The sequence below is a fragment of the Mustelus asterias genome, unplaced genomic scaffold, assembly GCF_964213995.1.
Source record: "Mustelus asterias unplaced genomic scaffold, sMusAst1.hap1.1 HAP1_SCAFFOLD_2965, whole genome shotgun sequence".
Lineage (NCBI taxonomy): Eukaryota > Metazoa > Chordata > Chondrichthyes > Carcharhiniformes > Triakidae > Mustelus > Mustelus asterias.
The window spans coordinates 11,213-36,886 of record NW_027592910.1 but is presented as its reverse complement, the minus strand read 5'-3'; the positions used below and the strand labels follow the sequence as shown (position 1 = coordinate 36,886).

General features: G+C 60.2%; 1 protein-coding gene across 1 annotated transcript; it reads left to right on the top strand.

Moving 5' to 3' along the window:
* LOC144490162 (uncharacterized) lies at positions 1–24,619 on the top strand (the record flags this gene model as incomplete). Its single annotated transcript, XM_078207969.1, has 4 exons — positions 1–101; positions 5,910–8,540; positions 19,099–19,299; positions 24,492–24,619. Coding segments are annotated over 4 exons (3,041 nt in total), but the record flags the coding sequence as incomplete, so codon positions are not given.
* Positions 24,620–25,674: the final 1,055 nt, after the last annotated feature.

Here is a 25,674-nt window from a genome sequence, read left to right as displayed (position 1 = left end):
ACAGTTACGCCTCATCCGTGCTGTCTGAGGAGAAGGAGGAGTCGCAGGAGGACAGATCTGAGGGCTATGACAGTGGCCCCCACACTGAACCCACTGACCAGGTAACCACCTCCTATCTTCCTTCAGCGTCGAAATGGTGCTGTCTGCTCCCTCAGCACTGACCCTCCCACAGTGCGGCGCTCCCTCAGCACTGACCCTCCCACAGTGCGGCGCTCCCTCAGCACTGACCCTCCCACAGTGCGGCGCTCCCTCAGCACTGACCCTCCCACAGTGCGGCGCTCCCTCAGCACCGACCCTCCCACAGTGCGGCGCTCCCTCAGCACTGACCCTCCCACAGTGCGGCGCTCCCTCAGCACCGACCCTCCCACAGTGCGGCACTCCCTCAGCACTGACCCTCCCACAGTGCGGCGCTCCCTCAGCACTGACCCTCCCACAGTGCGGCGCTCCCTCAGCACTGACCCTCCCACAGTGCGGCGCTCCCTCAGCACTGACCCTCCCACAGTGCGGCGCTCCCTCAGCACCGACCCTCCCACAGTGCGGCGCTCCCTCAGCACTGACCCTCCCACAGTGCGGCGCTCCCTCAGCACTGACCCTCCCCACAGTGCGGCGCTCCCTCAGCACTGACCCTCCCACAGTGCGGCGCTCCCTCAGCACCGACCCTCCCACAGTGCGGCGCTCCCTCAGCACTGACCCTCCCACAGTGCGGCGCTCCCTCAGCACCGACCCTCCCACAGTGCGGCGCTCCCTCAGCACTGACCCTCCCACAGTGCGGTGCTCCCTCAGCACTGACCCTCCCACAGTGCGGCGCTCCCTCAGCACTGACCCTCCCACAGTGCGGCGCTCCCTCAGCACCGACCCTCCCACAGTGCGGCGCTCCCTCAGCACTGACCCTCCCACAGTGCGGCGCTCCCTCAGCACTGACCCTCCCACAGTGCGGCGCTCCCTCAGCACTGACCCTCCCACAGTGCGGCGCTCCCTCAGCACCGACCCTCCCACAGTGCGGCGCTCCCTCAGCACTGACCCTCCCACAGTGCGGCGCTCCCTCAGCACTGACCCTCCCACAGTGCGGCGCTCCCTCAGCACTGACTCTCCCACAGTGCGGCGCTCCCTCAGCACTGACCCTCCCACAGTGCGGCGCTCCCTCAGCACCCAGCCTCCCACAGTGCGGCGCTCCCTCAGCACCGACCCTCCCACAGTGCGGCGCTCCCTCAGCACTGACCCTCCCACAGTGCGGCGCTCCCTCAGCACTGACCCTCCCACAGTGCGGCGCTCCCTCAGCACTGACCCTCCCACAGTGCGGCGCTCCCTCAGCACTGACCCTCCCACAGTGCGGCGCTCCCTCAGCACCGAGCCTCCCCACAGTGCGGCGCTCCCTCAGCACTGACCCTCCCACAGTGCGGCGCTCCCTCAGCACTGACCCTCCCACAGTGCGGCGCTCCCTCAGCACCGACCCTCCCACAGTGCGGCGCTCCCTCAGCACCGACCCTCCCACAGTGCGGCGCTCCCTCAGCACCGAGCCTCCCCACAGTGCGGCGCTCCCTCAGCACTGACCCTCCCACAGTGCGGCGCTCCCTCAGCACTGACCCTCCCACAGTGCGGCGCTCCCTCAGCACTGACCCTCCCACAGTGCGGCGCTCCCTCAGCACTGACCCTCCCACAGTGCGGCGCTCCCTCAGCACTGACCCTCCCACAGTGCGGCGCTCCCTCAGCACTGACCCTCCCACAGTGCGGCGCTCCCTCAGCACTGACCCTCCCACAGTGCGGCGCTCCCTCAGCACCGACCCTCCCACAGTGCGGCGCTCCCTCAGCACTGACCCTCCCACAGTGCGGCGCTCCCTCAGCACCGACCCTCCCACAGTGCGGCGCTCCCTCAGCACCGACCCTCCCACAGTGCGGCGCTCCCTCAGCGCTGACCCTCCCCACAGTGCGGCGCTCCCTCAGCACTGACCCTCCCACAGTGCGGCGCTCCCTCAGCACTGACCCTCCCACAGTGTAGCGCTCCCTCAGCACTGACCCTCCCACAGTGCGGCGCTCCCTCAGCACTGACCCTCCCAGAGTGCGGCACTCCCACAGCACTGACCCTCCCACAGTGCGGCGCTCCCTCAGCACTGACCCTCCCACAGTGCGGCGCTCCCTCAGCACCGACCCTCCCACAGTGCAGCGCTCCCTCAGCACCGACCCTCCCACAGTGCGGCGCTCCCTCACCACTGACCCTCCCACAGTGTGGCACTCCCTCAGCACTGACCCTCCCACAGTGCGGCGCTCCCGCAGCACTGACCCTCCCACAGTGCGGCACTCCCTCAGCACTGACCCTCCCCACAGTGCGGCGCTCCCTCAGCACTGACCCTCCCCACAGTGCGGCGCTCCCTCAGCACTGACCCTCCCACAGTGCGGCGCTCCCTCAGCACTGACCATCCCACAGTGCGGTGCTCCCTCAGCACTGACCATCCCACAGTGCGGTGCTCCCTCAGCACCGACCCTCCCACAGTGCGGTGCTCCCTCAGCACCGACACTCCCACAGTGTGGCGCTCCGTCAGCACTGACCCTCCCACAGTGCGGCGCTCCCTCAGCACTGACCCTCCCACAGTGCGGTGCTCCCTCAGCACTGACCCTCCCACAGTGCGGCGCTCCCTCAGCACTGACCCTCCCACAGTGCGGCGCTCCCTCAGCACTGACCCTCCCACAGTGCGGCGCTCCCTCCGCACTGACCCTCCCACAGTGCGGCGCTCCCTCAGCACTGACCCTCCCACAGTGCGGCGCGCCCTCAGCACTGACCCACCCACAGTGTGGTGCGCTCTTGTGGGAGGGAGCTGAATGCATTATCTCCAAATTTGCAGATGATACAAAGTTGGGAGGGAGTGTGAGCTGTGAGGGGGAGTGCGCAGAGGGATCTGGGTGTCCTGGTGCACCAGTCGCTGAGGGTAAGCATGCAGGGGCAGCAGGCGGTAAAGAAGGCAAATGGCCTTCATTGCGAGAGGTTTCGAGTACAGGAGCAGGGATGTGTTGTTGCGATTATACAGGGCCTTGATGAGGCCACTCCCAGAGTATTGTGTGCAGTTATGGTCTCCTTTCCTGAGGAAGGATGTTCTTGCTCTCGAGGGAGTTGCAGCGGAGGTTTCCCAGGCTGATTCCGGGGATGGTGGGACTGATGGATGAGGAGAGATTGACCAGGTTAGGATTGTTTCCACTGGAGTTCAGACGAATGAGTGCGGGGGGGAATCTCATAGAGTAATCGTCATAGAGGTTTGCAGCATGGAAACAGGCCCTTCGGCCCAACTTGTCCATGCCGCCCTTTTTTTTAAACCCCTAAGCAAATCCCAATTGCCCGCGTTTGGCCCATATCCCTCTATACCCATCGTACCCATGTAACTGTCTAAATGCTTTTTAAAAGACAAAATTGTACCCGCCTCTACTACTGCCTCTGGCAGCTCGTTCCAGACACTCACCACCCTCTGTGTGAAAAATTGCCCCTCTGGACACTTCTGTATCTCTCCCCTCTCACCTTAAACCTATGCCCTCTAGTTTTAGACTCCCCTACCTTTGGGAAAAGATATTGACTATCTAGCTGATCTGTGCCCCTCATTATTTTATAGACCTCTATAATATCACACCTCAGCCTCCTACGCTCCAGAGAAAAAAGTCCTAGTCTATCCAGCCTCTCCTTATAACTCAATCCATCAAGTCCCGGTAGCATCCCAGTAAATCTTTTCTGCACTCTTTCTAGTTTAATAATATCCTTTCTATAATAGGGTGACCAGAACTGCACACAGTATTCCAATGTCTTGTACAACTCCAACAAGACGTCCCAACTCCTGTATTCAGTGTTCTGACCGATGAAACCAAGCATGCCGAATGCCTTCTTCACCACTCTGTCCACAGAGGAGGCTGATTCCGGGGATGGCGGGACTGATGGATGAGGAGAGATTGACTAGGTTTCCACTGGAGTTCAGATGAATGAGGGGGGATCTCAGAGAGACTTATAAAATTATAACCGGACTGGACAGGGTAGATGCAGGGAGGATGTTCCCGATGGTGGGGGGAGTCCAGAACCAGGGGATTGGGGGCAGGGTTTGGGGATTGGGGGCGGGGTTTGGGGATTGGGGGCGGGGTTTGGGGATTGGGGGCGGGGTTTGGGGATTGGGGGTGGGGTTTGGGGACTGGGGCGGGGTTTGGGGATTGGGGGCGGGGTTTGGGGATTGGGGGCGGGGTTTGGGGATTGGGGGCGGGGATTGGGGGCGGGGTTTGGGGATTGGGGGCGGGGTTTGGGGATTGGGGGCGGGGTTTGGGGATTGGGGTTTGGGGATTGGGGGCGGGGTTTGGGGATTTGGGGGCGGGGTTTGGTAACGGGACTGGACAGGGTCGATGCAGGGAGGATGTTCCCGATGGTGGGGGGAGTCCAGAACCAGGGGATTGGGGGCGGGGTTTGGGATTGGGGGCGGGGTTTGGGATTGGGGCGGGGTTTGGTAACGGGACGAGACAGGGTCGATGCAGGGAGGATGTTCCCGATGTTGAGGGGAGTCCAGAACCAGGGGATTGGGGGCGGGGTTTGGGAATTGGGGGCGGGGTTTGGGGATTGGGGGCGGGGTTTGGGGATTGGGGGGCGGGGTTTGGTAACGGGACTGGACAGGGTAGATACAGGGAGGATGTTCCCGATGGTGGGGGGAGTCCAGAACCAGGGGATTGGGGGCGGGGTTTGGGATTGGGGGCGGGGTTTGGGATTGGGGCGGGGTTTGGTAACGGGACGAGACAGGGTCGATGCAGGGAGGATGTTCCTGATGTTGAGGGGAGTCCAGAACCAGGGGATTGGGGGCGGGGTTTGGGAATTGGGGGCGGGGTTTGGGGATTGGGGGCGGGGTTTGGGGATTGGGGGCGGGGTTTGGGGATTGGGGGTGGGGTTTGGGGATTGGGGGCGGGGTTTGGGGATTGGGGGCGGGGTTTGGGGATTGGGGGCGGGGTTTGGGGATTGGGGGCGGGGATTGGGGATTGGGGGCGGGGTTTGGGGATTGGGGGCGGGGATTGGGGATTGGGGGCGGGGTTTGGGGATTGGGGGCGGGGTTTGGGGATTGGGGGCGGGGTTTGGGGATTTGGGGGCGGGGTTTGGGGATTGGGGGCGGGGTTTGGTAACGGGACGAGACAGGGTCGATGCAGGGAGGATGTTCCCGATGGTGGGGGGAGTCCAGAACCAGGGGATTGGGGACGGGGTTTGGTGACGGGACTGGACAGGGTAGATGCAGGGAGGATGTTCCCGATGGTGGGGGGAGTCCAGAACCAGGGGATTGGGGACGGGGTTTGGGGATTGGGGGCGGGGTTTGGGGATTGGGGGCGGGGTTTGGTAACGGGACGAGACAGGGTAGATGCAGGGAGGATGTTCCCGATGTTGGGGGGAGTCCAGAACCAGGGGGTCACAGTCTGAGGATTGGGGGCGGGGTTTGGGGATTGGGGGCGGGGTTTGGGGATTGGGGGCGGGGTTTGGGGATTGGGGGCGGGGTTTGGGGATTGGGGGCGGGGTTTGGGGATTGGGGGCGGGGTTTGGGGATTGGGGGCGGGGTTTGGGGATTGGGGGTGGGGTTTGGGGATTGGGGGCGGGGTTTGGGGATTGGGGGGGGACCATTTAGGACGGAGATGAGGAGATATTTCTTCACCCGGTGAGCCGCTGGAACTGATTCCCACAGGAAGTAGCTGATACAAAACATTGACTGTATTGGAGAGGCGGCTGGATCGAGCGCTTGGGGCGAATGGGATGGAAGGATATCGGGAGAAAGCAGGATTAGGCGATTGAGTTGGATGATCAGACATGGTGGTGATGAATGGGGGAGCAGGCTCGAAGGGCTGAATGGCCTCCTCCTGTTCCTATCTACTCCGTTTCTGTGTCTTTGACGTAGTTCTTGTGTTGTCTTCCCAATCAACAGGAGGACAGTTCCCTGGTGACGACTCAGTCAAGCTCAACACAGAAACTGGACCAAGGAGGAAGCCATCTTTCTGATGAGGAGGAGGCGGAGGAGGAGGAGGAGGAGGAGGAGAGCGAGGTGGCCCCTGCCCGTGGGGGGCGCCAGAAGCCTCAGGCCCTGGCGGAACAACCTCCTGCCTCCTCGCCCTCCCGGAGTCTCAGGAAGGGCGCGCCCCCGGCAAGGCTGAGACGCACCCCCCAGCCCCCGAGGAGCAAAGCCGGGTCGGGCACCTCCCCACTCCCGCAGGCCGAGGGGACTCCCTCGGAGGCAGAGGGGCGGCCGGTCGAGCGAAGGAGGTGGTCCTCCGGACGCGAGCGCAGGAGGCCGCCCTCGGCAGACGACCGGCGAGACTCGCCCCCCGGGGGCGAGAGCCCCTCTCCGCAGCCGGCGGCCGAGGAGAGGACCCCGTCCCCATCGCGGCCCAGCCGGGGCCAAGCGAGGTCCCCCTCGCCGCCCAGGGCTAGGGTCCGTGGGCGTGGCTCCTCACAGTCCAAGGAACCGCAGGAAGGTACCCCCTCACTGCCCACACCATCCAGCGAGAGCCTGGCAGCGAAGGAACTATCGGAGTCTCCAGCAGCACAGACTGTCAAGGAACTGTCTAGCTCAACCCAGACTGTCAAGGAACTGTCTAGCTCAACCCAGACTGTCAAGGAACTGTCTAGCTCAACCCAGACTGTCAAGGAACTGTCTAGCTCAACCCAGACTGTCAAGGAACTGTCTAACCCAACCCAAACAGGCAAGGAACCGTCTCTGTCTAACCCAACCCAGACAGTCGAGGAGCCGTCTCCGTCTAGCTCAACCCAGACAGGTAAGGAACCGTCTCCGTCGAACCCAACCCAGACTGTCAAGGAACTCTCGAGCTCAACCCAGACAGGCAAGGAACTGTCTCCGTCTCGACCAACCCAGACAGACAAGGAACCATCTCTGTCCAGCCCAACCCAATCAGTCAAGGAACCATCTTCATCTCCCCCAACCCAGACAGGCAAGGAACCGTCTCCGTCTAGACCAATCCAGACAGACAAGGAACCGTCTCCGTCTAGACCAATCCAGACAGACAAGGAACCGTCTCCGTCTAGACCAATCCAGACAGACAAGGAACCATCTCCGTCTAGACCAAACCAGACAGACAAGGAACTGTCTCTGTCTAACCCAACCCAGACAGGCAAGGAACCGTCTCCGTCTAGACCAACCCAGACAGGCAAGGAACTACCTCTGTCTAACCCAATCCAGACAGGCAAGAAACTGTCTCCGTCTCGACCAACCCAGGCAGACAAGGAACCGTCTCCATCGCCCCCAACCCAGACAGTCGAAGAGCCGTCTCCGTCTAACCCAACCCAGACAGACAAGGAACAGTCTCCGTCTAACCCGACTCAGACAGGCAAGGAGCCGTCTCCGCCTCGCCCAACCCAGACACTTGAAGAGCCGTCTCCCTCAAAGCAGACAGGCAAGGAAGCGTCTCCACCGAGCCCAACGCAGACAGTCGAGGAACCATCTCTGCCTGCCCCAGGCCAGACAGTCAAGGAGCCGTCTCCACCTGCCCCAGCGCAGACAGTGAAGGAACCGACTCCGTCTAGCCCAGGCCAGGCAGTGGAGGAACATTCTGCAGGAGCCCAGACGGCGGTAGAGGAGCAGGCGCCGCCCACGGCGTCGCGGGCCCCCCGTGTGAGATCCCCGTCCCTGCCATCCCAGAAGGAGCAGTCTGCTCCCTCGGCCCGGGAAAAGGGAGGGGGGTCCACACCGCCAGCGTCCAGGGGGGTGAAGGAGGTCTCTCCAGCCCCTCCAACTCAAACAGAGACTGGGCAGACACCGGCCAGTCTGTCCCAGGCAGCCAGGGACAGACCTGAACCGGCCGAAGGAGACACTGAGAAGCCTCCATCCCAGAGGAGACAGGAGAGGGCGTCTCGTTCGCCTCCCACACCCAGGGAAGCGGCCGCTTCTCCGCCGCGGGCCACGGGAGAGAGGGATGTGTCGTCACCGGCTCGGAAAGTCAGCGAGAGCTCCTCGCCCCCGCGCGCCGCTCTGGAACAGGAAAGCCGCCCGCCGCCTCGAAGGCCGTCAGACAAGTCCCCGTTCCCGGCACCGCGAGCGACCGGAGCACCGCGAGCGACCGGAGCCCCCGCGGCGACCTCTCCACCCCCGGCCGAAGATTCCGAGCCGGCCTCTCCCCCGCGGCAATGCCCCGCAGCGGACACCGAGGGGTCGGAGCGTCGGCGACACGGGAGCGGGCATGCGGAGACCGGCGGGGGAGCCGGCGCCGTGCCGATCCCTGGCAGGTCCGCGCCGCCGGCCCCCGCCGAGACGCGTGCCGGGAATGAAAAGCAGCCCGCCGCCTCCGACGTGAGGGCATCGTCGCCGTCGCGTTCCTCTTCGCGGGCGCGGCGGGACTCGGAGCCGGCACCCAGGAAGGGCAGGGAGCCGGTCCAGGGAGAGCGGCCCCACAGGAAGGGCAGGTCATCCCGTTCGGCCTCCAGCTCCAGCCGCAGCTCCGGGAAGGGGGCACGTACCTCCTCCTCTTCATCCTCCAGCTCCTCCTCCTCACGCTCTCGATCCCGCTCGAGAGGAAGAACCAGCTCCTCCTCCAGCGAAGCCAAGGTAGGCGGCTCCCTCTACACTGCCCCCTATCAAACACTCCCAGGACAGGTACAGCACGGGGTTAGATACAGAGTAAAGCTCCCTCTACACTGTCCCCATCAAACACTCCCAGGACAGGTACAGGACGGGGTTAGATACAGAGTAAAGCTCCCTCTACACTGTCCCCATCAAACACTCCCAGGACAGGGACAGCACGGGGTTAGATACAGAGTAAAGCTCCCTCTACACTGTCCCCATCAAACACTCCCAGGACAGGTACAGTACGGGGTTAGATACAGAGTAAAGCTCCCTCAACACTGCCCCCCATCAAACACTCCCAGGACAGGTACAGCACGGGGTTAGATACAGAGTAAAGCTCCCTCTACACTGTCCCCCATCAAACACTCCCAGGACAGGTACAGCACGGGGTTAGATACAGAGTAAAGCTCCCTCTACACTGTCCCCCCATGAAACACTCCCAGGACAGGTACAGCACGGGGTTAGATACAGAGTAAAGCTCCCTCTACACTGTCCCCATCAAACACTCCCAGGACAGGTACAGCACAGGGTTAGATACAGAGTAAAGCTCCCTCCACACTGTCCCCATCAAACACTCCCAGGACAGGAACAGCACGGGGTTAGGTACAGAGTAAAGCTCCCTCTACACTGTCCCCATCAAACACTCCCAGGACAGGTACAGCATGGGGTTAGATACAGAGTAAAGCTCCCTCTACACTGTCCCCCATCAAACACTCCCAGGACAGGTACAGCACGGGGTTAGATACAGAGTAAAGCTCCCTCGACACTGTCCCCATCAAACACTCCCAGGACAGGTACAGCACGGGGTTAGATCCAGAGTAAAGCTCCCTCTACACTGTTCCCATCAAACACTCCTAAGACAGGTACAGCACGGGGTTAGATACAGAGTAAAGCTCCCTCGACACTGTCCCCCATCAAACACTCCCAGGACAGGTACAGCACGGGGTTAGATACAGAGTAAAGCTCCCTCTACACTGTCCCCCATCAAACACTCCCAGGACAGGTACAGCACGGGGTTAGATACAGAGTAAAGCTCCCTCTACACTGTCCCCCATCAAACACTCCCAGGACAGGTACGGCACGGGGTTAGACACAGAGTGAAGCTCCCTCTCCACTGTCCCCATCAAACACTCCCAGGACAGGTACAGCACGGGGTTGGATACAGAGTAAAGCTCCCTCTACACTGTCCCCCATCAAACACTCCCAGGACAGGTACAGCACGGGGTTAGATACAGAGTAAAGCTCCCTCTACACTGTCCCCCATCAAACACTCCCAGGACAGGTACAGCACGGGGTTCGATACAGAGTAAAGCTCCCTCTACACTGTCCCCCATCAAACACTCCCAGGACAGGTACAGCACGGGGTTAGACACAGAGTGAAGCTCCCTCTACACTGTCCCCATCAAACACTCCCAGGACAGGTACAGCACGGGGTTAGATACAGAGTAAAGCTCCCTCAACACTGCCCCCCATCAAACAATCCCAGGACAGGTACAGCACGGGGTTAGATACAGAGTAAAGCTCCCTCAACACTGCCCCCCATCAAACACTCCCAGGACAGGTACAGCACGGGGTTAGATACAGAGTAAAGCTCCCTCTCCACTGTCCCCATCAAACACTCCCAGGACAGGTACAGCACGGGGTTGGATACAGAGTAAAGCTCCCTCTACACTGTCCCCCATCAAACACTCCCAGGACAGGTACAGCACGGGGTGAGATACAGAGTAAAGCTCCCTCTACACTGTCCCCCATCAAACACTCCCAGGACAGGTACAGCACGGGGTTAGACAGAGAGTGAAGCTCCCTCTACACTGTCCCCCATCAAACACTCCCAGGACAGGTACAGCACGGGGTTAGATGCAGAGTAAAGGTCCCTCTACACTGTCCCCATCAAACACTCCCAGGACAGGTACAGCACGGGGTTAGATACAGAGTAAAGCTCCCTCTACACTGTCCCCCATCAAACACTCCCAGGACAGGTACAGCACGGGGTTAGATACAGAGTAAAGCTCCCTCTACACTGTCCCCATCAAACACTCCCAGGACAGGTACAGCACGCGGTTAGATACAGAGTAAAGCTCCCTCTACACTGTCCCCATCAAACACTCCCAGGACAGGTACAGCACGGGGTTAGATACAGAGTAAAGCTCCCTCTACACTGTCCCCCATCAAACACTCCCAGGACAGGTACAGCACGGGGTTAGATACAGAGTAAAGCTCCCTCTACACTGTCCCCCATCAAACACTCCCAGGACAGGTACAGCACGGGGTTAGATACAGAGTAAAGCTCCCTCTACACTGTCCCCCATCAAACACTCCCAGGACAGGTACAGCACGGGGTTAGATACAGAGTAAAGCTCCCTCTACACTGTCCCCCATCAAACACTCCCAGGACAGGTACAGCACGGGGTTAGATACAGAGTAAAGCTCCCTCTACACTGTCCCCACCAAACACTCCCAGGACAGGTACAGCACGTGGTTCGATACAGAGTAAAGCTCCCTCTACACTGTCCCCCATCAAACACTCCCAGGACAGGTACAGCACGGGGTTAGATACAGAGTAAAGCTCCCTCTACACTGTCCCCCATCAAACACTCCCAGGACAGGTAAAGCACGGGGTTAGATACAGAGTAAAGCTCCCTCTACACTGTCCCCCATCAAACACTCCCAGGACAGGTAAAGCACGGGGTTAGATACAGAGTAAAGCTCCCTCTACACTGTCCCCATCAAACACTCCCAGGACAGGTACAGCACGGGGTTAGATACAGAGTAAAGCTCCCTCCACACTGTCCCCATCAAACACTCCCAGGACAGCTACAGCACGGGGTTAGATACAGAGTAAAGATCCCTCTGCACTGTCCCCATCAAACACTCCCAGGACAGGTACAGCATGGGGTTAGATACAGAGTAAAGCTCCCTCTACACTGTCCCCATCAAACACTCCCAGGACAGGTACAGCACGGGGTTAGATACAGAGTAAAGCTCCCTCTACACTGTCCCCCATCAAACACTCCCAGGACAGGTACAGCACGGGGTTCGATACAGAGTAAAGCTCCCTCTACACTGTCCCCCATCAAACACTCCCAGGACAGGTACAGCACGGGGTTAGACACAGAGTGAAGCTCCCTCTACACTGTCCCCATCAAACACTCCCAGGACAGGTACAGCACGGGGTTAGATACAGAGTAAAGCTCCCTCAACACTGCCCCCCATCAAACAATCCCAGGACAGGTACAGCACGGGGTTAGATACAGAGTAAAGCTCCCTCAACACTGCCCCCCATCAAACACTCCCAGGACAGGTACAGCACGGGGTTAGATACAGAGTAAAGCTCCCTCTCCACTGTCCCCATCAAACACTCCCAGGACAGGTACAGCACGGGGTTAGATACAGAGTAAAGCTCCCTCTACACTGTCCCCCATCAAACACTCCCAGGACAGGTACAGCACGGGGTTAGATACAGAGTAAAGCTCCCTCTACACTGTCCCCCATCAAACACTCCCAGGACAGGTACAGCACGGGGTTAGACAGAGAGTGAAGCTCCCTCTACACTGTCCCCCATCAAACACTCCCAGGACAGGTACAGCACGGGGTTAGATACAGAGTAAAGCTCCCTCTACACTGTCCCCATCAAACACTCCCAGGACAGGTACAGCACGGGGTTAGATACAGAGTAAAGCTCCCTCTACACTGTCCCCCATCAAACACTCCCAGGACAGGTACAGCACGGGGTTAGATACAGAGTAAAGCTCCCTCTACACTGTCCCCATCAAACACTCCCAGGACAGGTACAGCACGCGGTTAGATACAGAGTAAAGCTCCCTCTACACTGTCCCCATCAAACACTCCCAGGACAGGTACAGCACGGGGTTAGATACAGAGTAAAGCTCCCTCTACACTGTCCCCCATCAAACACTCCCAGGACAGGTACAGCACGGGGTTAGATACAGAGTAAAGCTCCCTCTACACTGTCCCCCATCAAACACTCCCAGGACAGGTACAGCACGGGGTTAGATACAGAGTAAAGCTCCCTCTACACTGTCCCCCATCAAACACTCCCAGGACAGGTACAGCACGGGGTTAGATACAGAGTAAAGCTCCCTCTACACTGTCCCCCATCAAACACTCCCAGGACAGGTACAGCACGGGGTTAGATACAGAGTAAAGCGCCCTCTACACTGTCCCCACCAAACACTCCCAGGACAGGTACAGCACGTGGTTCGATACAGAGTAAAGCTCCCTCTACACTGTCCCCCATCAAACACTCCCAGGACAGGTACAGCACGGGGTTAGATACAGAGTAAAGCTCCCTCTACACTGTCCCCCATCAAACACTCCCAGGACAGGTACAGCACGGGGTTAGATACAGAGTAAAGTTCCCTCTACACTGTACCCATCAAACACCCCAGGACAGGTACAGCACGGGGTTAGATACAGAGTAAAGCTCCCTCTACACTGTCCCCATCAAACACTCCCAGGACAGGTACAGCACGGGGTTAGATACAGAGTAAAGCTCCCTCCACACTGTCCCCATCAAACACTCCCAGGACAGCTACAGCACGGGGTTAGATACAGAGTAAAGCTCCCTCTGCACTGTCCCCCATCAAACACTCCCAGGACAGGTACAGCATGGGGTTAGATACAGAGTAAAGATCCCTCTGCACTGTCCCCATCAAACACTCCCAGGACAGGTACAGCACGGGGTTAGATACAGAGTAAAGCTCCCTCTACACTGTCCCCATCAAACACTCCCAGGACAGGTACAGCACGGGGTTAGACACAGAGTGAAGCTCCCTATACACTGTCCCCATCAAACACTCCCAGGACAGGTACAGCACGGGGTTAGATACAGAGTAAAGCTCCCTCTACACTGTCCCCCATCAAACACTCCCAGGACAGGTACAGCACGGGGTTAGATACAGAGTAAAGCTCCCTCTCCAGTGTCCCCATCAAACACTCCCAGGACAGGTACAGCACGGGGTTAGATACAGAGTAAAGCTCCCTCTACACTGTCCCCCATCAAACACTCCCAGGACAGGTACAGCACGGGGTTAGATACAGAGTAAAGCTCCCTCTACACTGTCCCCATCAAACACTCCCAGGACAGGTACAGCACGCGGTTACATACAGAGTAAAGCTCCCTCTACACTGTCCCCATCAAACACTCCCAGGACAGGTACAGCACGGGGTTAGATACAGAGTAAAGCTCCCTCTACACTGTCCCCCATCAAACACTCCCAGGACAGGTACAGCACGGGGTTAGATACAGAGGAAAGCTCCCTCTACACTGTCCCCCATCAAACACTCCCAGGACAGGGACAGCACGGGGTTAGATACAGAGTAAAGCTCCCTCTACACTGTCCCCCATCAAACACTCCCAGGACAGGTACAGCACGGGGTTAGATACAGAGTAAAGCTCCCTCTACACTGTCCCCCATCAAACACTCCCAGGACAGGTAAAGCACGGGGTGAGATAAAGAGTAAAGCTCCCTCTACACTGTCCCCATCAAACACTCCCAGGACAGGTACAGCACGGGGTTAGATACAGAGTAAAGCTCCCTCTACACTGTCCCCATCAAACACTCCCAGGACAGGTACAGCACGGGGTTAGATACAGAGTAAAGCTCCCTCCACACTGTCCCCATCAAACACTCCCAGGACAGGTACAGCACGGGGTTAGATACAGAGTAAAGCTCCCTCTACACTGTCCCCCCATCAAACACTCCCAGGACAGGTCCAGCACGGGGTTAGATACAGAGGAAAGCTCCCTCCACACTGTCCCCATCAAACACTCCCAGGACAGCTACAGCACGGGGTTAGATACAGAGTAAAGCTCCCTCTGCACTGTCCCCCATCAAACACTCCCAGGACAGGTACAGCACGGGGTTAGATACAGAGTAAAGATCCCTCTGCACTGTCCCCATCAAACACTCCCAGGACAGGTACAGCACGGGGTTAGATACAGAGTAAAGCTCCCTCTACACTGTCCCCCATCAAACACTCCCAGGACAGGTACAGCACGGGGTTAGATACAGTGTAAAGCTCCCTCTACACTGTCCCCCATCAAACACTCCCAGGACAGGCACAGCACGGGGTTAGATACAGAGTAAAGCTCCCTCTACACTGTCCCCCATCAAACACTCCCAGGACAGGTACAGCACGGGGTTAGATCCAGAGTAAAGCTCCCTCTACACTGTCCCCATCAAACACTCCCAGGACAGGCACAGCACGGGGTTAGATACAGAGTAAAGCTCCCTCTACACTGTCCCCCATCAAACACTCCCAGGACAGGCACAGCACGGGGTTAGATACAGAGTAAAGCTCCCTCTACACTGTCCCCCATCAATCATTCCCAGGACAGGTACAGTACAGGGTGAGATACAGAGTAAAGCTCCCTCTACACTGTCCCCCATCAAACACTCCCAGGACAGGTACAGCACGGGGTTAGATACAGAGTAAAGCTCCCTCTACACTGTCCCCCCATCAAACACTCCCAGGACAGGTCCAGCACGGGGTTAGATACAGAGGAAAGCTCCCTCCACACTGTCCCCATCAAACACTCCCAGGACAGCTACAGCACGGGGTTAGATACAGAGTAAAGCTCCCTCTGCACGGTCCCCCATCAAACACTCCCAGGACAGGTACAGCACGGGGTTAGATACAGAGTAAAGATCCCTCTGCACTGTCCCCATCAAACACTCCCAGGACAGGTACAGCACGGGGTTAGATACAGAGTAAAGCTCCCTCTACACTGTCCCCCATCAAACACTCCCAGGACAGGTACAGCACGGGGTTAGATACAGTGTAAAGCTCCCTCTACACTGTCCCCCATCAAACACTCCCAGGACAGGCACAGCACGGGGTTAGATACAGAGTAAAGCTCCCTCTACACTGTCCCCATCAAACACTCCCAGGACAGGTACAGCACGGGGTTAGATACAGAGTAAAGCTCCCTCTACACTGTCCCCATCAAACACTCCCAGGACAGCTACAGCACGGGGTTAGATACAGAGTAAAGCTCCCTCTGCACTGTCCCCCATCAAACACTCACAGGACAGGTACAGCACGGGGTTAGATACAGAGTAAAGCTCCCTCTGCACTGTCCCCCATCAAACACTCCCAGGACAGGTACAGCACGGGGTTAGATACAGAGTAAAGATCCCTCTACACTGTCCCCCATCAAACACTCCCAGGACAGGTACAGCACGGGGTTAGATACAGAGTAAAGCTCCCTCTCCACTGTCCCCCATCAAACACTCCCAGGACAGGTACAGCACGGGGTGAGATACAGAGTAAAGCTCCCTCTACACTGTCCCCCATCAAACACTCCCAGGACAGGTACAGCACGGGGTTAGATACAGAGTAAAGATCCCTCTTCACTGTCCCCATCAAACACTCCCAGGACAGGTACAGCACGGGGTTAGATACAGAGTAAAGCTCCCTCTACACTGTCCCCCACCATACACTCCCAGGACAGGTTCAGCACGGGGTTAGATACAGAGTAAAGCTCCCTCTACACTGTCCCCCATCAAACACTCCCAGGACAGGTACAGCACGGGGTTAGATACAGAGTAAAGCTCCCTCTACACTGTCCCCATCAAACACTCCCAGGACAGGTACAGCACGGGGTTAGATACAGAGTAAAGCTCCCTCTACACTGTCCCCCATCAAACACTCCCAGGACAGTGACAGCACGGGGTTAGATACAGAGTAAAGCTCCCTCTATACTGTCCCCATCAAACACTCCCAGGACAGTGACAGCACCGGGTTAGATACAGAGTAAAGCTCGCTCTACACTGTCCCCATCAAACACTCCCAGGACAGGTACAGCACGGGGTTAGATACAGAGTAAAGCTCCCTCTACACTGTCCCCCCATCAAACACTCCCAGGACAGGTACAGCACGGGGTTAGATACAGTGTAAAGCTCCCTCTACACTGTCCCCCATCAAACACTCCCAGGACAGGCACAGCACGGGGTTCGATACAGAGTAAAGATCCCTCTACACTGTCCCCCATCAAACACTCCCAGGACAGGTACAGCACGGGGTTAGATACAGAGAAAAGCTCCCTCTACACTGTCCCCATCAAACACTCCCAGGACAGGCACAGCACGGCGTTAGATACAGAGTAAAGCTCCCTCTACACTGTCCCCCATCAAACACTCCCAGGACAGGCACAGCACGGGGTTAGATACAGAGTAAAGCTCCCTCTACACTGTCCCCCATCAAACACTCCCAGGACAGGTACAGTACAGGGTGAGATACTGAGTAAAGCTCCCTCTACACTGTCCCCCATCAAACACTCCCAGGACAGGTACAGCACGGGGTTAGATACAGAGTAAAGCTCCCTCTACACTGTCCCCATCAAACACTACCAGGACAGGTACAGCACGGGGTTAGATACAGAGTAAAGCTCCCTCTACACTGTCCCCCATCAAACACTCCCAGGACAGGTACAGCACGGGGTTAGATACAGAGTAAAGCTCCCTCTTCACTGTCCCCCATCAAACACTCTCAGGACAGGTACAGCACGGGGTTAGATACAGAGTAAAGCTCCCTCTACACTGTCCCCCATCAAACACTCCCAGGACAGGTACAGCACGGGGTTAGATCCAGAGTAAAGCTCCCTCTACACTGTCCCCATCAAACACTCCCAGGACAGGTACAGCACGGGGTTAGATACAGAGTAAAACTCCCTCTACACTGTCCCCATCAAACACTCCCAGGACAGGTACAGCACGGGGTTAGATACAGAGTAAAGCTCCCTCTACACTGTCCCCATCAAACACTCCCAAGACAGGTACAGCACGGAGTTAGATACAGAGTAAAGCTCCCTCTACACTGTCCCCATCAAACATTCCCAGGACATGTAAAGCACGGGGTTAGATACAGAGTAAAGCTCCCTCTACACTGTCCCCATCAAACACTCCCAGGACAGATACAGCACGGAGTTAGATACAGAGTAAAGCTCCCTCTACACTGTCCCCATCAAACACTCCCAGGACAGGTACAGCACGGGGTTAGATACAGAATATAGATCCCTCTACACTGTCCCCCATCAAACACTCCGAGGACAGGTACAGCACGGGGTTAGATACAGAGTAAAGCTCCCTCTACACTCTCCCCATCAAACACTCCCAGGTCAGGTACAGCACGGGGTTAGATACAGAGTAAAGCTCCCTCTACACTGTCCCCATCAAACACTCCCAGGACAGGTACAGCACGGGGTTAGATACAGAGTAAAGCTCCCTCCACACTGTCCCCCATCAAACACTCCCAGGACAGGTACAGCACGGGGTTATATACAGAGGAAAGCTCCCTCTACACTGTCCCCCATCAAACACTCCCAGGACAGGTACAGCACGGGGGTTAGATACAGAGTAAAGCTCCCTCTACACTGTCCCCCATCATACACTCCCAGGACAGGGACAGCACGGGGTTAGATACAGAGTAAAGCTCCCTCTACACTGTCCCCATCAAACACTCCCAGGACAGGTACAGCACGGGGTTAGATTCAGAGTAAAGCTCCCTCTACACTGTCCCCATCAAACACTCCCAGGACAGGTACAGCACGGGGTTAGATACAGAGTAAAGCTCCCTCTGCACTGTCCCCCCATCAAACACTCCCAGGACAGGTACAGCACGGGGTTAGATACAGAGTAAAGCTCCCTCTACACTGTCCCCCCATCAAACACTCCCAGGACAGGTACAGCACGAGGTTAGATACAGAGTAAAGCTCCCTCTACACTGTCCCCCATCAAACACTCCCAGGACAGGTACAGCACGGGGTTAGATACAGAGTAAAGCTCCCTCTACACTGTCCCCCATCAAACACTCCCAGGACAGGTACAGCACGGGGTTAGATACAGAGTAAAGCTCCCTCTACACTGTCCCCCATCAAACACTCCCAGGACAGGTACAGCACGGGGTTAGATACAGAGTAAAGCTCCCTCTACACTGTCCCCATCAAACACTCCCAGGACAGGTACAGCACGGGGTTAGATACAGAGTAAAGCTCCCTCTACACTGTCCCCCATCAAACACTCCCAGGACAGGTACAGCACGGGGTTAGATACAGAGTAAAGCTCCCTCTACACTGTCCCCCATCAAACACTCCCAGGACAGGTACAGCACGGGGTTAGATACAGAGTAAAGCTCCCTCTACACTGTCCCCCATCAAACACTCCCAGGACAGGTACACCACGGGGTTAGATACAGAGTAAAGCTCCCTCTACACCGTCCCCATCAAACACTCCCAGGACAGGTACAGCACGGGGTGAGATACAGAGTGAAGCTCCCTCTACACTGTCCCCATCAAACACTCCCAGGACAGGAACAGCACGGGGTTCGATACAGAGTAAAGCTCCCTCTACACTGTCCCCCATCAAACACTCCCAGGACAGGTACAGCACGGGGTTAGATACAGAGTAAAGCTCCCTCTACACTGTCCCCATCAAACACTCCCAGGACAGGGACAGCACAGGGTTAGATACAGAGTGAAGCTCGCTGCCAGTGACAATGTTTAACTGTTATTTTTCAGTCTCCGAGTCCAGTGCGACAGGGCACTTCCCGCAGGGACTCTGCTGCGAGCCGGCACTCGGCTTCAGGTGAGGGTCCCAGAGCAGCCGGTGGGACTGTGGATTCGGGGAGATTGACTGGACGGAGTCACCCAGCTGCCAACGCCTCCCAGACCGGCTACAATGCTGAGAAACGGCGTCGATCCTCTGAGGACGGGAAGGAGGTAAGAGCGTCAGTGCTGAGGGAGGGCCGCACTGTGGGGAGGGTCAGTGCTGAGGGAGCCCCGCACTGTGGGAGGGTCAGTGCTGAGGGAGCGCCGCACTGTGGGAGGGTCAGTGCTGAGGGAGCGCCGCACTGTGGGAGGGTCAGTGCTGAGGGAGCCCCGCACTGTGGGAGCGTCAGTGCTGAGGGAGCGCCGCGCTGTGGGAGCGTCAGTGCTGAGGGAGCGCCGCACTGTGGGAGGGTCAGTGCTGAGGGAGCGCCGCACTGTGGGAGGGTCAGTGCTGAGGGAGCGCCGCACTGTGGGAGGGTCGGTGCTGAGGGAGCGCCGCACTGTGGGAGGGTCAGTGCTGAGGGAGCGCCGCACTGTGGGAGGGTCAGTGCTGAGGGAGCGCCGCACTGTGGGAGGGTCAGTGCTGAGGGAGCGCCGCACTGTGGGAGGGTCGGTGCTGAGGGAGCGCCGCACTGTGGGAGGGTCAGTGCTGAGGGAGCGCCGCACTGTGGGAGGGTCAGTGCTGAGGGAGCCCCGCACTGTGGGAGCGTCAGTGCTGAGGGAGCGCCGCGCTGTGGGAGCGTCAGTGCTGAGGGAGCGCCGCACTGTGGGAGGGTCAGTGCTGAGGGAGCGCCGCACTGTGGGAGGGTCAGTGCTGAGGGAGCGCCGCACTGTGGGAGGGTCGGTGCTGAGGGAGCGCCGCACTGTGGGAGGGTCAGTGCTGAGGGAGCGCCGCACTGTGGGAGGGTCAGTGCTGAGGGAGCGCCGCACTGTGGGAGGGTCAGTGCTGAGGGAGCGCCGCACTGTGGGAGGGTCGGTGCTGAGGGAGCGCCGCACTGTGGGAGGGTCAGTGCTGAGGGAGCGCCGCACTGTGGGAGGGTCAGTGCTGAGGGAGCGCCGCACTGTGGGAGGGTCAGTGCTGAGGGAGCGCCGCACTGTGGGAGGGTCGGTGCTGAGGGAGTGCCGCACTGTGGGAGGGTCAGCGCTGAGGCAGCGCCGCACTGTGGGAGGGTCAGTGCTGAGGGAGGGCCGCACTGTGGGAGCGTCAGTGCTGAGGGAGCGCCGCACTGTGGGAGGGTCAGTGCTGAGGGAGCGCCGCACTGTGGGAGGGTCGGTGCTGAGGGAGCGCCGCACTGTGGGAGGGTCAGTGCTGAGGGAGCGCCGCACTGTGGGAGGGTCAGTGCTGAGGGAGCGCCGCACTGTGGGAGGGTCGGTGCTGAGGGAGCGCCGCACTGTGGGAGGGTCAGTGATGAGGGAGCGCCGCACTGTGGGAGGGTCAGTGCTGAGGGAGCGCCGCACTGTGGGAGGGTCAGTGCTGAGGGAGCGCCGCACTGTGGGAGGGTCAGTGCTGAGGGGGCGCCGCACTGTGGGAGGGTCAGTGCTGAGGGAGGGCCGCACTGTGGGAGCGTCAGTGCTGAGGGAGCGCCGCACTGTGGGAGGGTCAGTGCTGAGGGAGCGCCGCACTGTGGGAGGGTCAGTGCTGAGGGAGCGCCGCACTGTGGGAGGGTCGGTGCTGAGGGAGCGCCGCACTGTGGGAGGGTCAGTGCTGAGGGAGCGCCGCACTGTGGGAGGGTCAGTGCTGAGGGAGCGCCGCACTGTGGGAGGGTCAGTGCTGAGGGAGCGCCGCACTGTGGGAGGGTCGGTGCTGAGGGAGCGCCGCACTGTGGGAGGGTCAGTGCTGAGGGAGCGCCGCACTGTGGGAGGGTCGGTGCTGAGGGAGCGCCGCACTGTGGGAGCGTCAGTGCTGAGGGAGCGCCGCACTGTGGGAGGGTCAGTGCTGAGGGAGCGCCGCACTGTGGGAGGGTCAGTGCTGAGGGAGCGCCGCACTGTGGGAGCGTCAGTGCTGAGGGAGCGCCGCACTGTGGGAGCGTCAGTGCTGAGGGAGCGCCGCACTGTGGGAGGGTCAGTGCTGAGGGAGCGCCGCACTGTGGGAGCGTCAGTGCTGAGGGAGCGCCGCACTGTGGGAGGGTCAGTGCTGAGGGAGCGCCGCACTGTGGGAGGCGTCAGTGCTGAGGGAGCGCCGCACTGTGGGAGGGTCAGTGCTGAGGGAGCGCCGCACTGTGGGAGCGTCAGTGCTGAGGGAGCGCCGCACTGTGGGAGGGTCAGTGCTGAGGGAGCGCCGCACTGTGGGAGGGTCAGTGCTGAGGGAGCGCCGCACTGTGGGAGGGTCGGTGCTGAGGGAGCGCCGCACTGTGGGAGGGTCAGTGCTGAGGGAGCGCCGCACTGTGGGAGGGTCAGTGCTCAGGGAGGCGCCGCCGAACTGTGGGAGGGTCAGTGCTGAGGGAGCGCCGCACTGTGGGAGGGTCAGTGCTGAGGGAGCGCCGCACTGTGGGAGGGTCAGTGCTGAGGGAGCGCCGCACTGTGGGAGGGTCAGTGCTGAGGGAGCGCCGCACTGTGGGAGGGTCAGTGCTGAGGGAGCGCCGCACTGTGGGAGGGTCAGTGCTGAGGGAGCGCCGCACTGTGGGAGGGTCAGTGCTGAGGGAGCGCCGCACTGTGGGAGGGTCAGTGCTGAGGGAGCGCCGCACTGTGGGAGGGTCAGTGCTGAGGGAGCGCCGCACTGTGGAGGGTCGGTGCTGAGGGAGCGCCGCACTGTGGGAGGGTCAGTGCTGAGGGAGCGCCGCACTGTGGGAGGGTCAGTGCTGAGGGAGCGCCGCACTGTGGGAGGGTCAGTGCTGAGGGAGCGCCGCACTGTGGGAGGGTCAGTGCTGAGGGAGCGCCGCACTGTGGGAGGGTCAGTGCTGAGGGAGCGCCGCACTGTGGGAGGGTCAGTGCTGAGGGAGCGCCGCACTGTGGGAGGGTCAGTGCTGAGGGGGCGCCGCACTGTGGGAGGGTCAGTGCTGAGGGAGGCCGCACTGTGGGGAGCGTCAGTGCTGAGGGAGCGCCGCACTGTGGGAGGGTCAGTGCTGAGGGAGCGCCGCACTGTGGCGGTCAGTGCTGAGGGAGCGCCGCACTGTGGGAGGGTCAGTGCTGAGGGAGCGCCGCACTGTGGGAGGGTCAGTGCTGAGGGAGCGCCGCACTGTGGGAGGGTCAGTGCTGAGGGAGCGCCGCACTGTGGGAGGGTCAGTGCTGAGGGAGCGCCGCACTGTGGGAGGGTCAGTGCTGAGGGAGCGCCGCACTGTGGGAGGGTCAGTGCTGAGGGAGCGCCGCACTGTGGGAGGGTCAGTGCTGAGGGAGCGCCGCACTGTGGGAGGGTCGGTGCTGAGGGAGCGCCGCACTGTGGGAGGGTCAGTGCTGAGGGAGCGCCGCACTGTGGGAGGGTCAGTGCTGAGGGAGCGCCGCACTGTGGGAGGGTCAGTGCTGAGGGAGCGCCGCACTGTGGGAGGGTCAGTGCTGAGGGAGCGCCGCACTGTGGGAGGGTCAGTGCTGAGGGAGCGCCGCACTGTGGGAGGGTCAGTGCTGAGGGAGCGCCGCACTGTGGGAGGGTCAGTGCTGAGGGAGCGCCGCACTGTGGGAGGGTCGGTGCTGAGGGAGTGCCGCACTGTGGGAGGGTCGGTGCTGAGGGAGCGCCGCACTGTGGGAGGGTGGGTGCTGAGGGAGCGCCGCACTGTGGGAGGGTCAGTGCTGAGGGAGTGCCGCACTGTGGGAGGGTCAGTGCTGAGGGAGCGCCGCACTGTGGGAGGATCGCTGCTGAGGGAGCGCCGCACTGTGGGAGGGTCAGTGCTGAGGGAGTGCCGCACTGTGGGAGGGTCGGTGCTGAGGGAGCGCCGCACTGTGGGAGGGTCGGTGCTGGGGGAGCGCCGCACTGTGGGAGGGTCGGTGCTGAGGGAGCGCCGCACTGTGGGAGGGTCGGTGCTGAGGGAGCGCCGCACTGTGGGAGGGTCAGTGCTGAGGGAGCGCCGCACTGTGGGAGGGTCAGTGCTGAGGGAGCGCCGCACTGTGGGAGGGTCAGTGCTGAGGGAGCGCCGCACTGTGGGAGGGTCAGTGCTGAGGGAGCGCCGCACTGTGGGAGGGTCGGTGCTGAGGGAGTGCCGCACTGTGGGAGGGTCGGTGCTGAGGGAGCGCCGCACTGTGGGAGGGTGGGTGCTGAGGGAGCGCCGCACTGTGGGAGGGTCGGTGCTGAGGGAGCGCCGCACTGTGGGAGGGTCAGTGCTGAGGGAGCGCCGCACTGTGGGAGGGTCAGTGCTGAGGGAGCGCCGCACTGTGGGAGGGTCGGTGCTGAGGGAGCGCCGCACTGTGGGAGGGTCAGTGCTGAGGGAGCGCCGCACTGTGGGAGGGTCGGTGCTGAGGGAGCGCCGCACTGTGGGAGCGTCAGTGCTGAGGGAGCGCCGCACTGTGGGAGGGTCAGTGCTGAGGGAGCGCCGCACTGTGGGAGGGTCAGTGCTGAGGGAGCGCCGCACTGTGGGAGGGTCAGTGCTGAGGGAGCGCCGCACTGTGGGAGGGTCAGTGCTGAGGGAGCGCCGCACTGTGGGAGGGTCAGTGCTGAGGGAGCGCCGCACTGTGGGAGGGTCAGTGCTGAGGGAGCGCCGCACTGTGGGAGGGTCGGTGCTGAGGGAGTGCCGCACTGTGGGAGGGTCGGTGCTGAGGGAGCGCCGCACTGTGGGAGGGTGGGTGCTGAGGGAGCGCCGCACTGTGGGAGGGTCGGTGCTGAGGGAGCGCCGCACTGTGGGAGGGTCAGTGCTGAGGGAGCGCCACACTGTGGGAGGGTCAGTGCTGAGGGAGCGCCGCACTGTGGGAGGGTCGGTGCTGAGGGAGCGCCGCACTGTGGGAGGGTCAGTGCTGAGGGAGCGCCGCACTGTGGGAGGGTCAGTGCTGAGGGAGCGCCGCACTGTATGAGGGTCAGTGCTGAGGGAGCGCCGCACTGTGGGAGGGTCAGTGCTGAGGGAGCGCCGCACTGTGGGAGGGTCAGTGCTGAGGGAGCGCCGCACTGTGGGAGGGTCGGTGCTGAGGGAGCGCCGCACTGTGGGGAGGGTCAGTGCTGAGGGAGCGCCGCACTGTGGGAGGGTCGGTGCTGAGGGAGCGCCGCACTGTGGGGAGGGTCAGTGCTGAGGGAGCGCCGCACTGTGGGAGGGTCAGTGCTGAGGGAGCGCCGCACTGTGGGAGGGTCAGTGCTGAGGGAGCGCCGCACTGTGGGAGGGTCAATGCTGAGGGAGCGCCGCACTGTGGGAGGGTCAGTGCTGAGGGAGCGCCGCACTGTGGGAGGGTCGGTGATGAGGGATCGCTGTGACGGAGGGGAATTTTCTAATGGGTCGGTGTATTCTGTCCAGGGCGATCCAGCAGCCAGGAGATCGACACGAGAGATGGGATCTGCAGAGGAAGCGGTCACTCAGAGGAAGGCATTGTCCCAGCCTGGGTCTTGCCGACATCCTGTGTAAGTACCTCATGTCAGGGTGGGGTGTGTTATATCACTGTGCAAACTTACTGCTGAAAAGGGATGGCCATTTCGCTGTGGGCGCACGATCCTGGGACCACATCCAGGGTTTGAGTGACCTCATTCACTGCTGGAATGGTTTGAAGTGACTGTATGTCAGTGCAGTGATGGCGTAACCCTATCAACTAGCTGTGCTGTAGAACGAAATTGATGCAAGGCTATGGGGAGAGAGCGGGGGCAGTGGGATTAGTTTGGGGATTGATACAGGGCTATGGGGAGAGAGCGGGGCAGTGGGATTAGTTTGGGGATTGATACAGGGCTATGGGAGAGAGCGGGGCAGTGGGATTGGTTTGGGGATTGATACAGGGCTGTGGGGAGAGAGCGGGGGCAGTGGGATTAGTTTGGGGATTGATACAGGGCTATGGGGAGAGAGCGGGGCAGTGGGATTAGTTTGGGGATTGATACAGGGCTATGGGGAGAGAGCGGGGGCAGTGGGATTAGTTTGGGGATTGATACAGGGCTATGGGGAGAGAGCGGGGGAGTGGGATTAGTTTGGGGATTGATACAGGGCTATGGGGAGAGAGCGGGGCAGTGGGATTAGTTTGGGGATTGATACAGGGCTATGGGGAGAGTGCGGGGCAGTGGGATTAGTTTGGGGATTGATACAGGGCTATGGGGAGAGAGCGGGGCAGTGGAATTAGTTTGGGGATTGATACAGGGCTATGGGGAGAGTGCGGGGCAGTGGGATTAGTTTGGGATTGATACAGGGCTATGGGGAGAGAGCGGGGCAGTGGATTAGTTTGGGGATTGATACAGGGCTATGGGGAGAGAGCGGGGCAGTGGATTAGTTTGGGGATTGATACAGGGCTATGGGGAGAGAGCGGGGCAGAGGGATTCGTTTGAGGATTGATACAGGGCTATGGGGAGAGAGCGGGGGCAGTGGGATTAGTTTGGGGATAGATACAGGGCTATGGGAGAGAGTGCGCGGCAGTGGGATTAGTTTGGGGATTGATACAGGGCTATGGGGAGAGAGTGGGGCAGTGGGATTAGTTTGGGGATTGATACAGGGCTATGGGGAG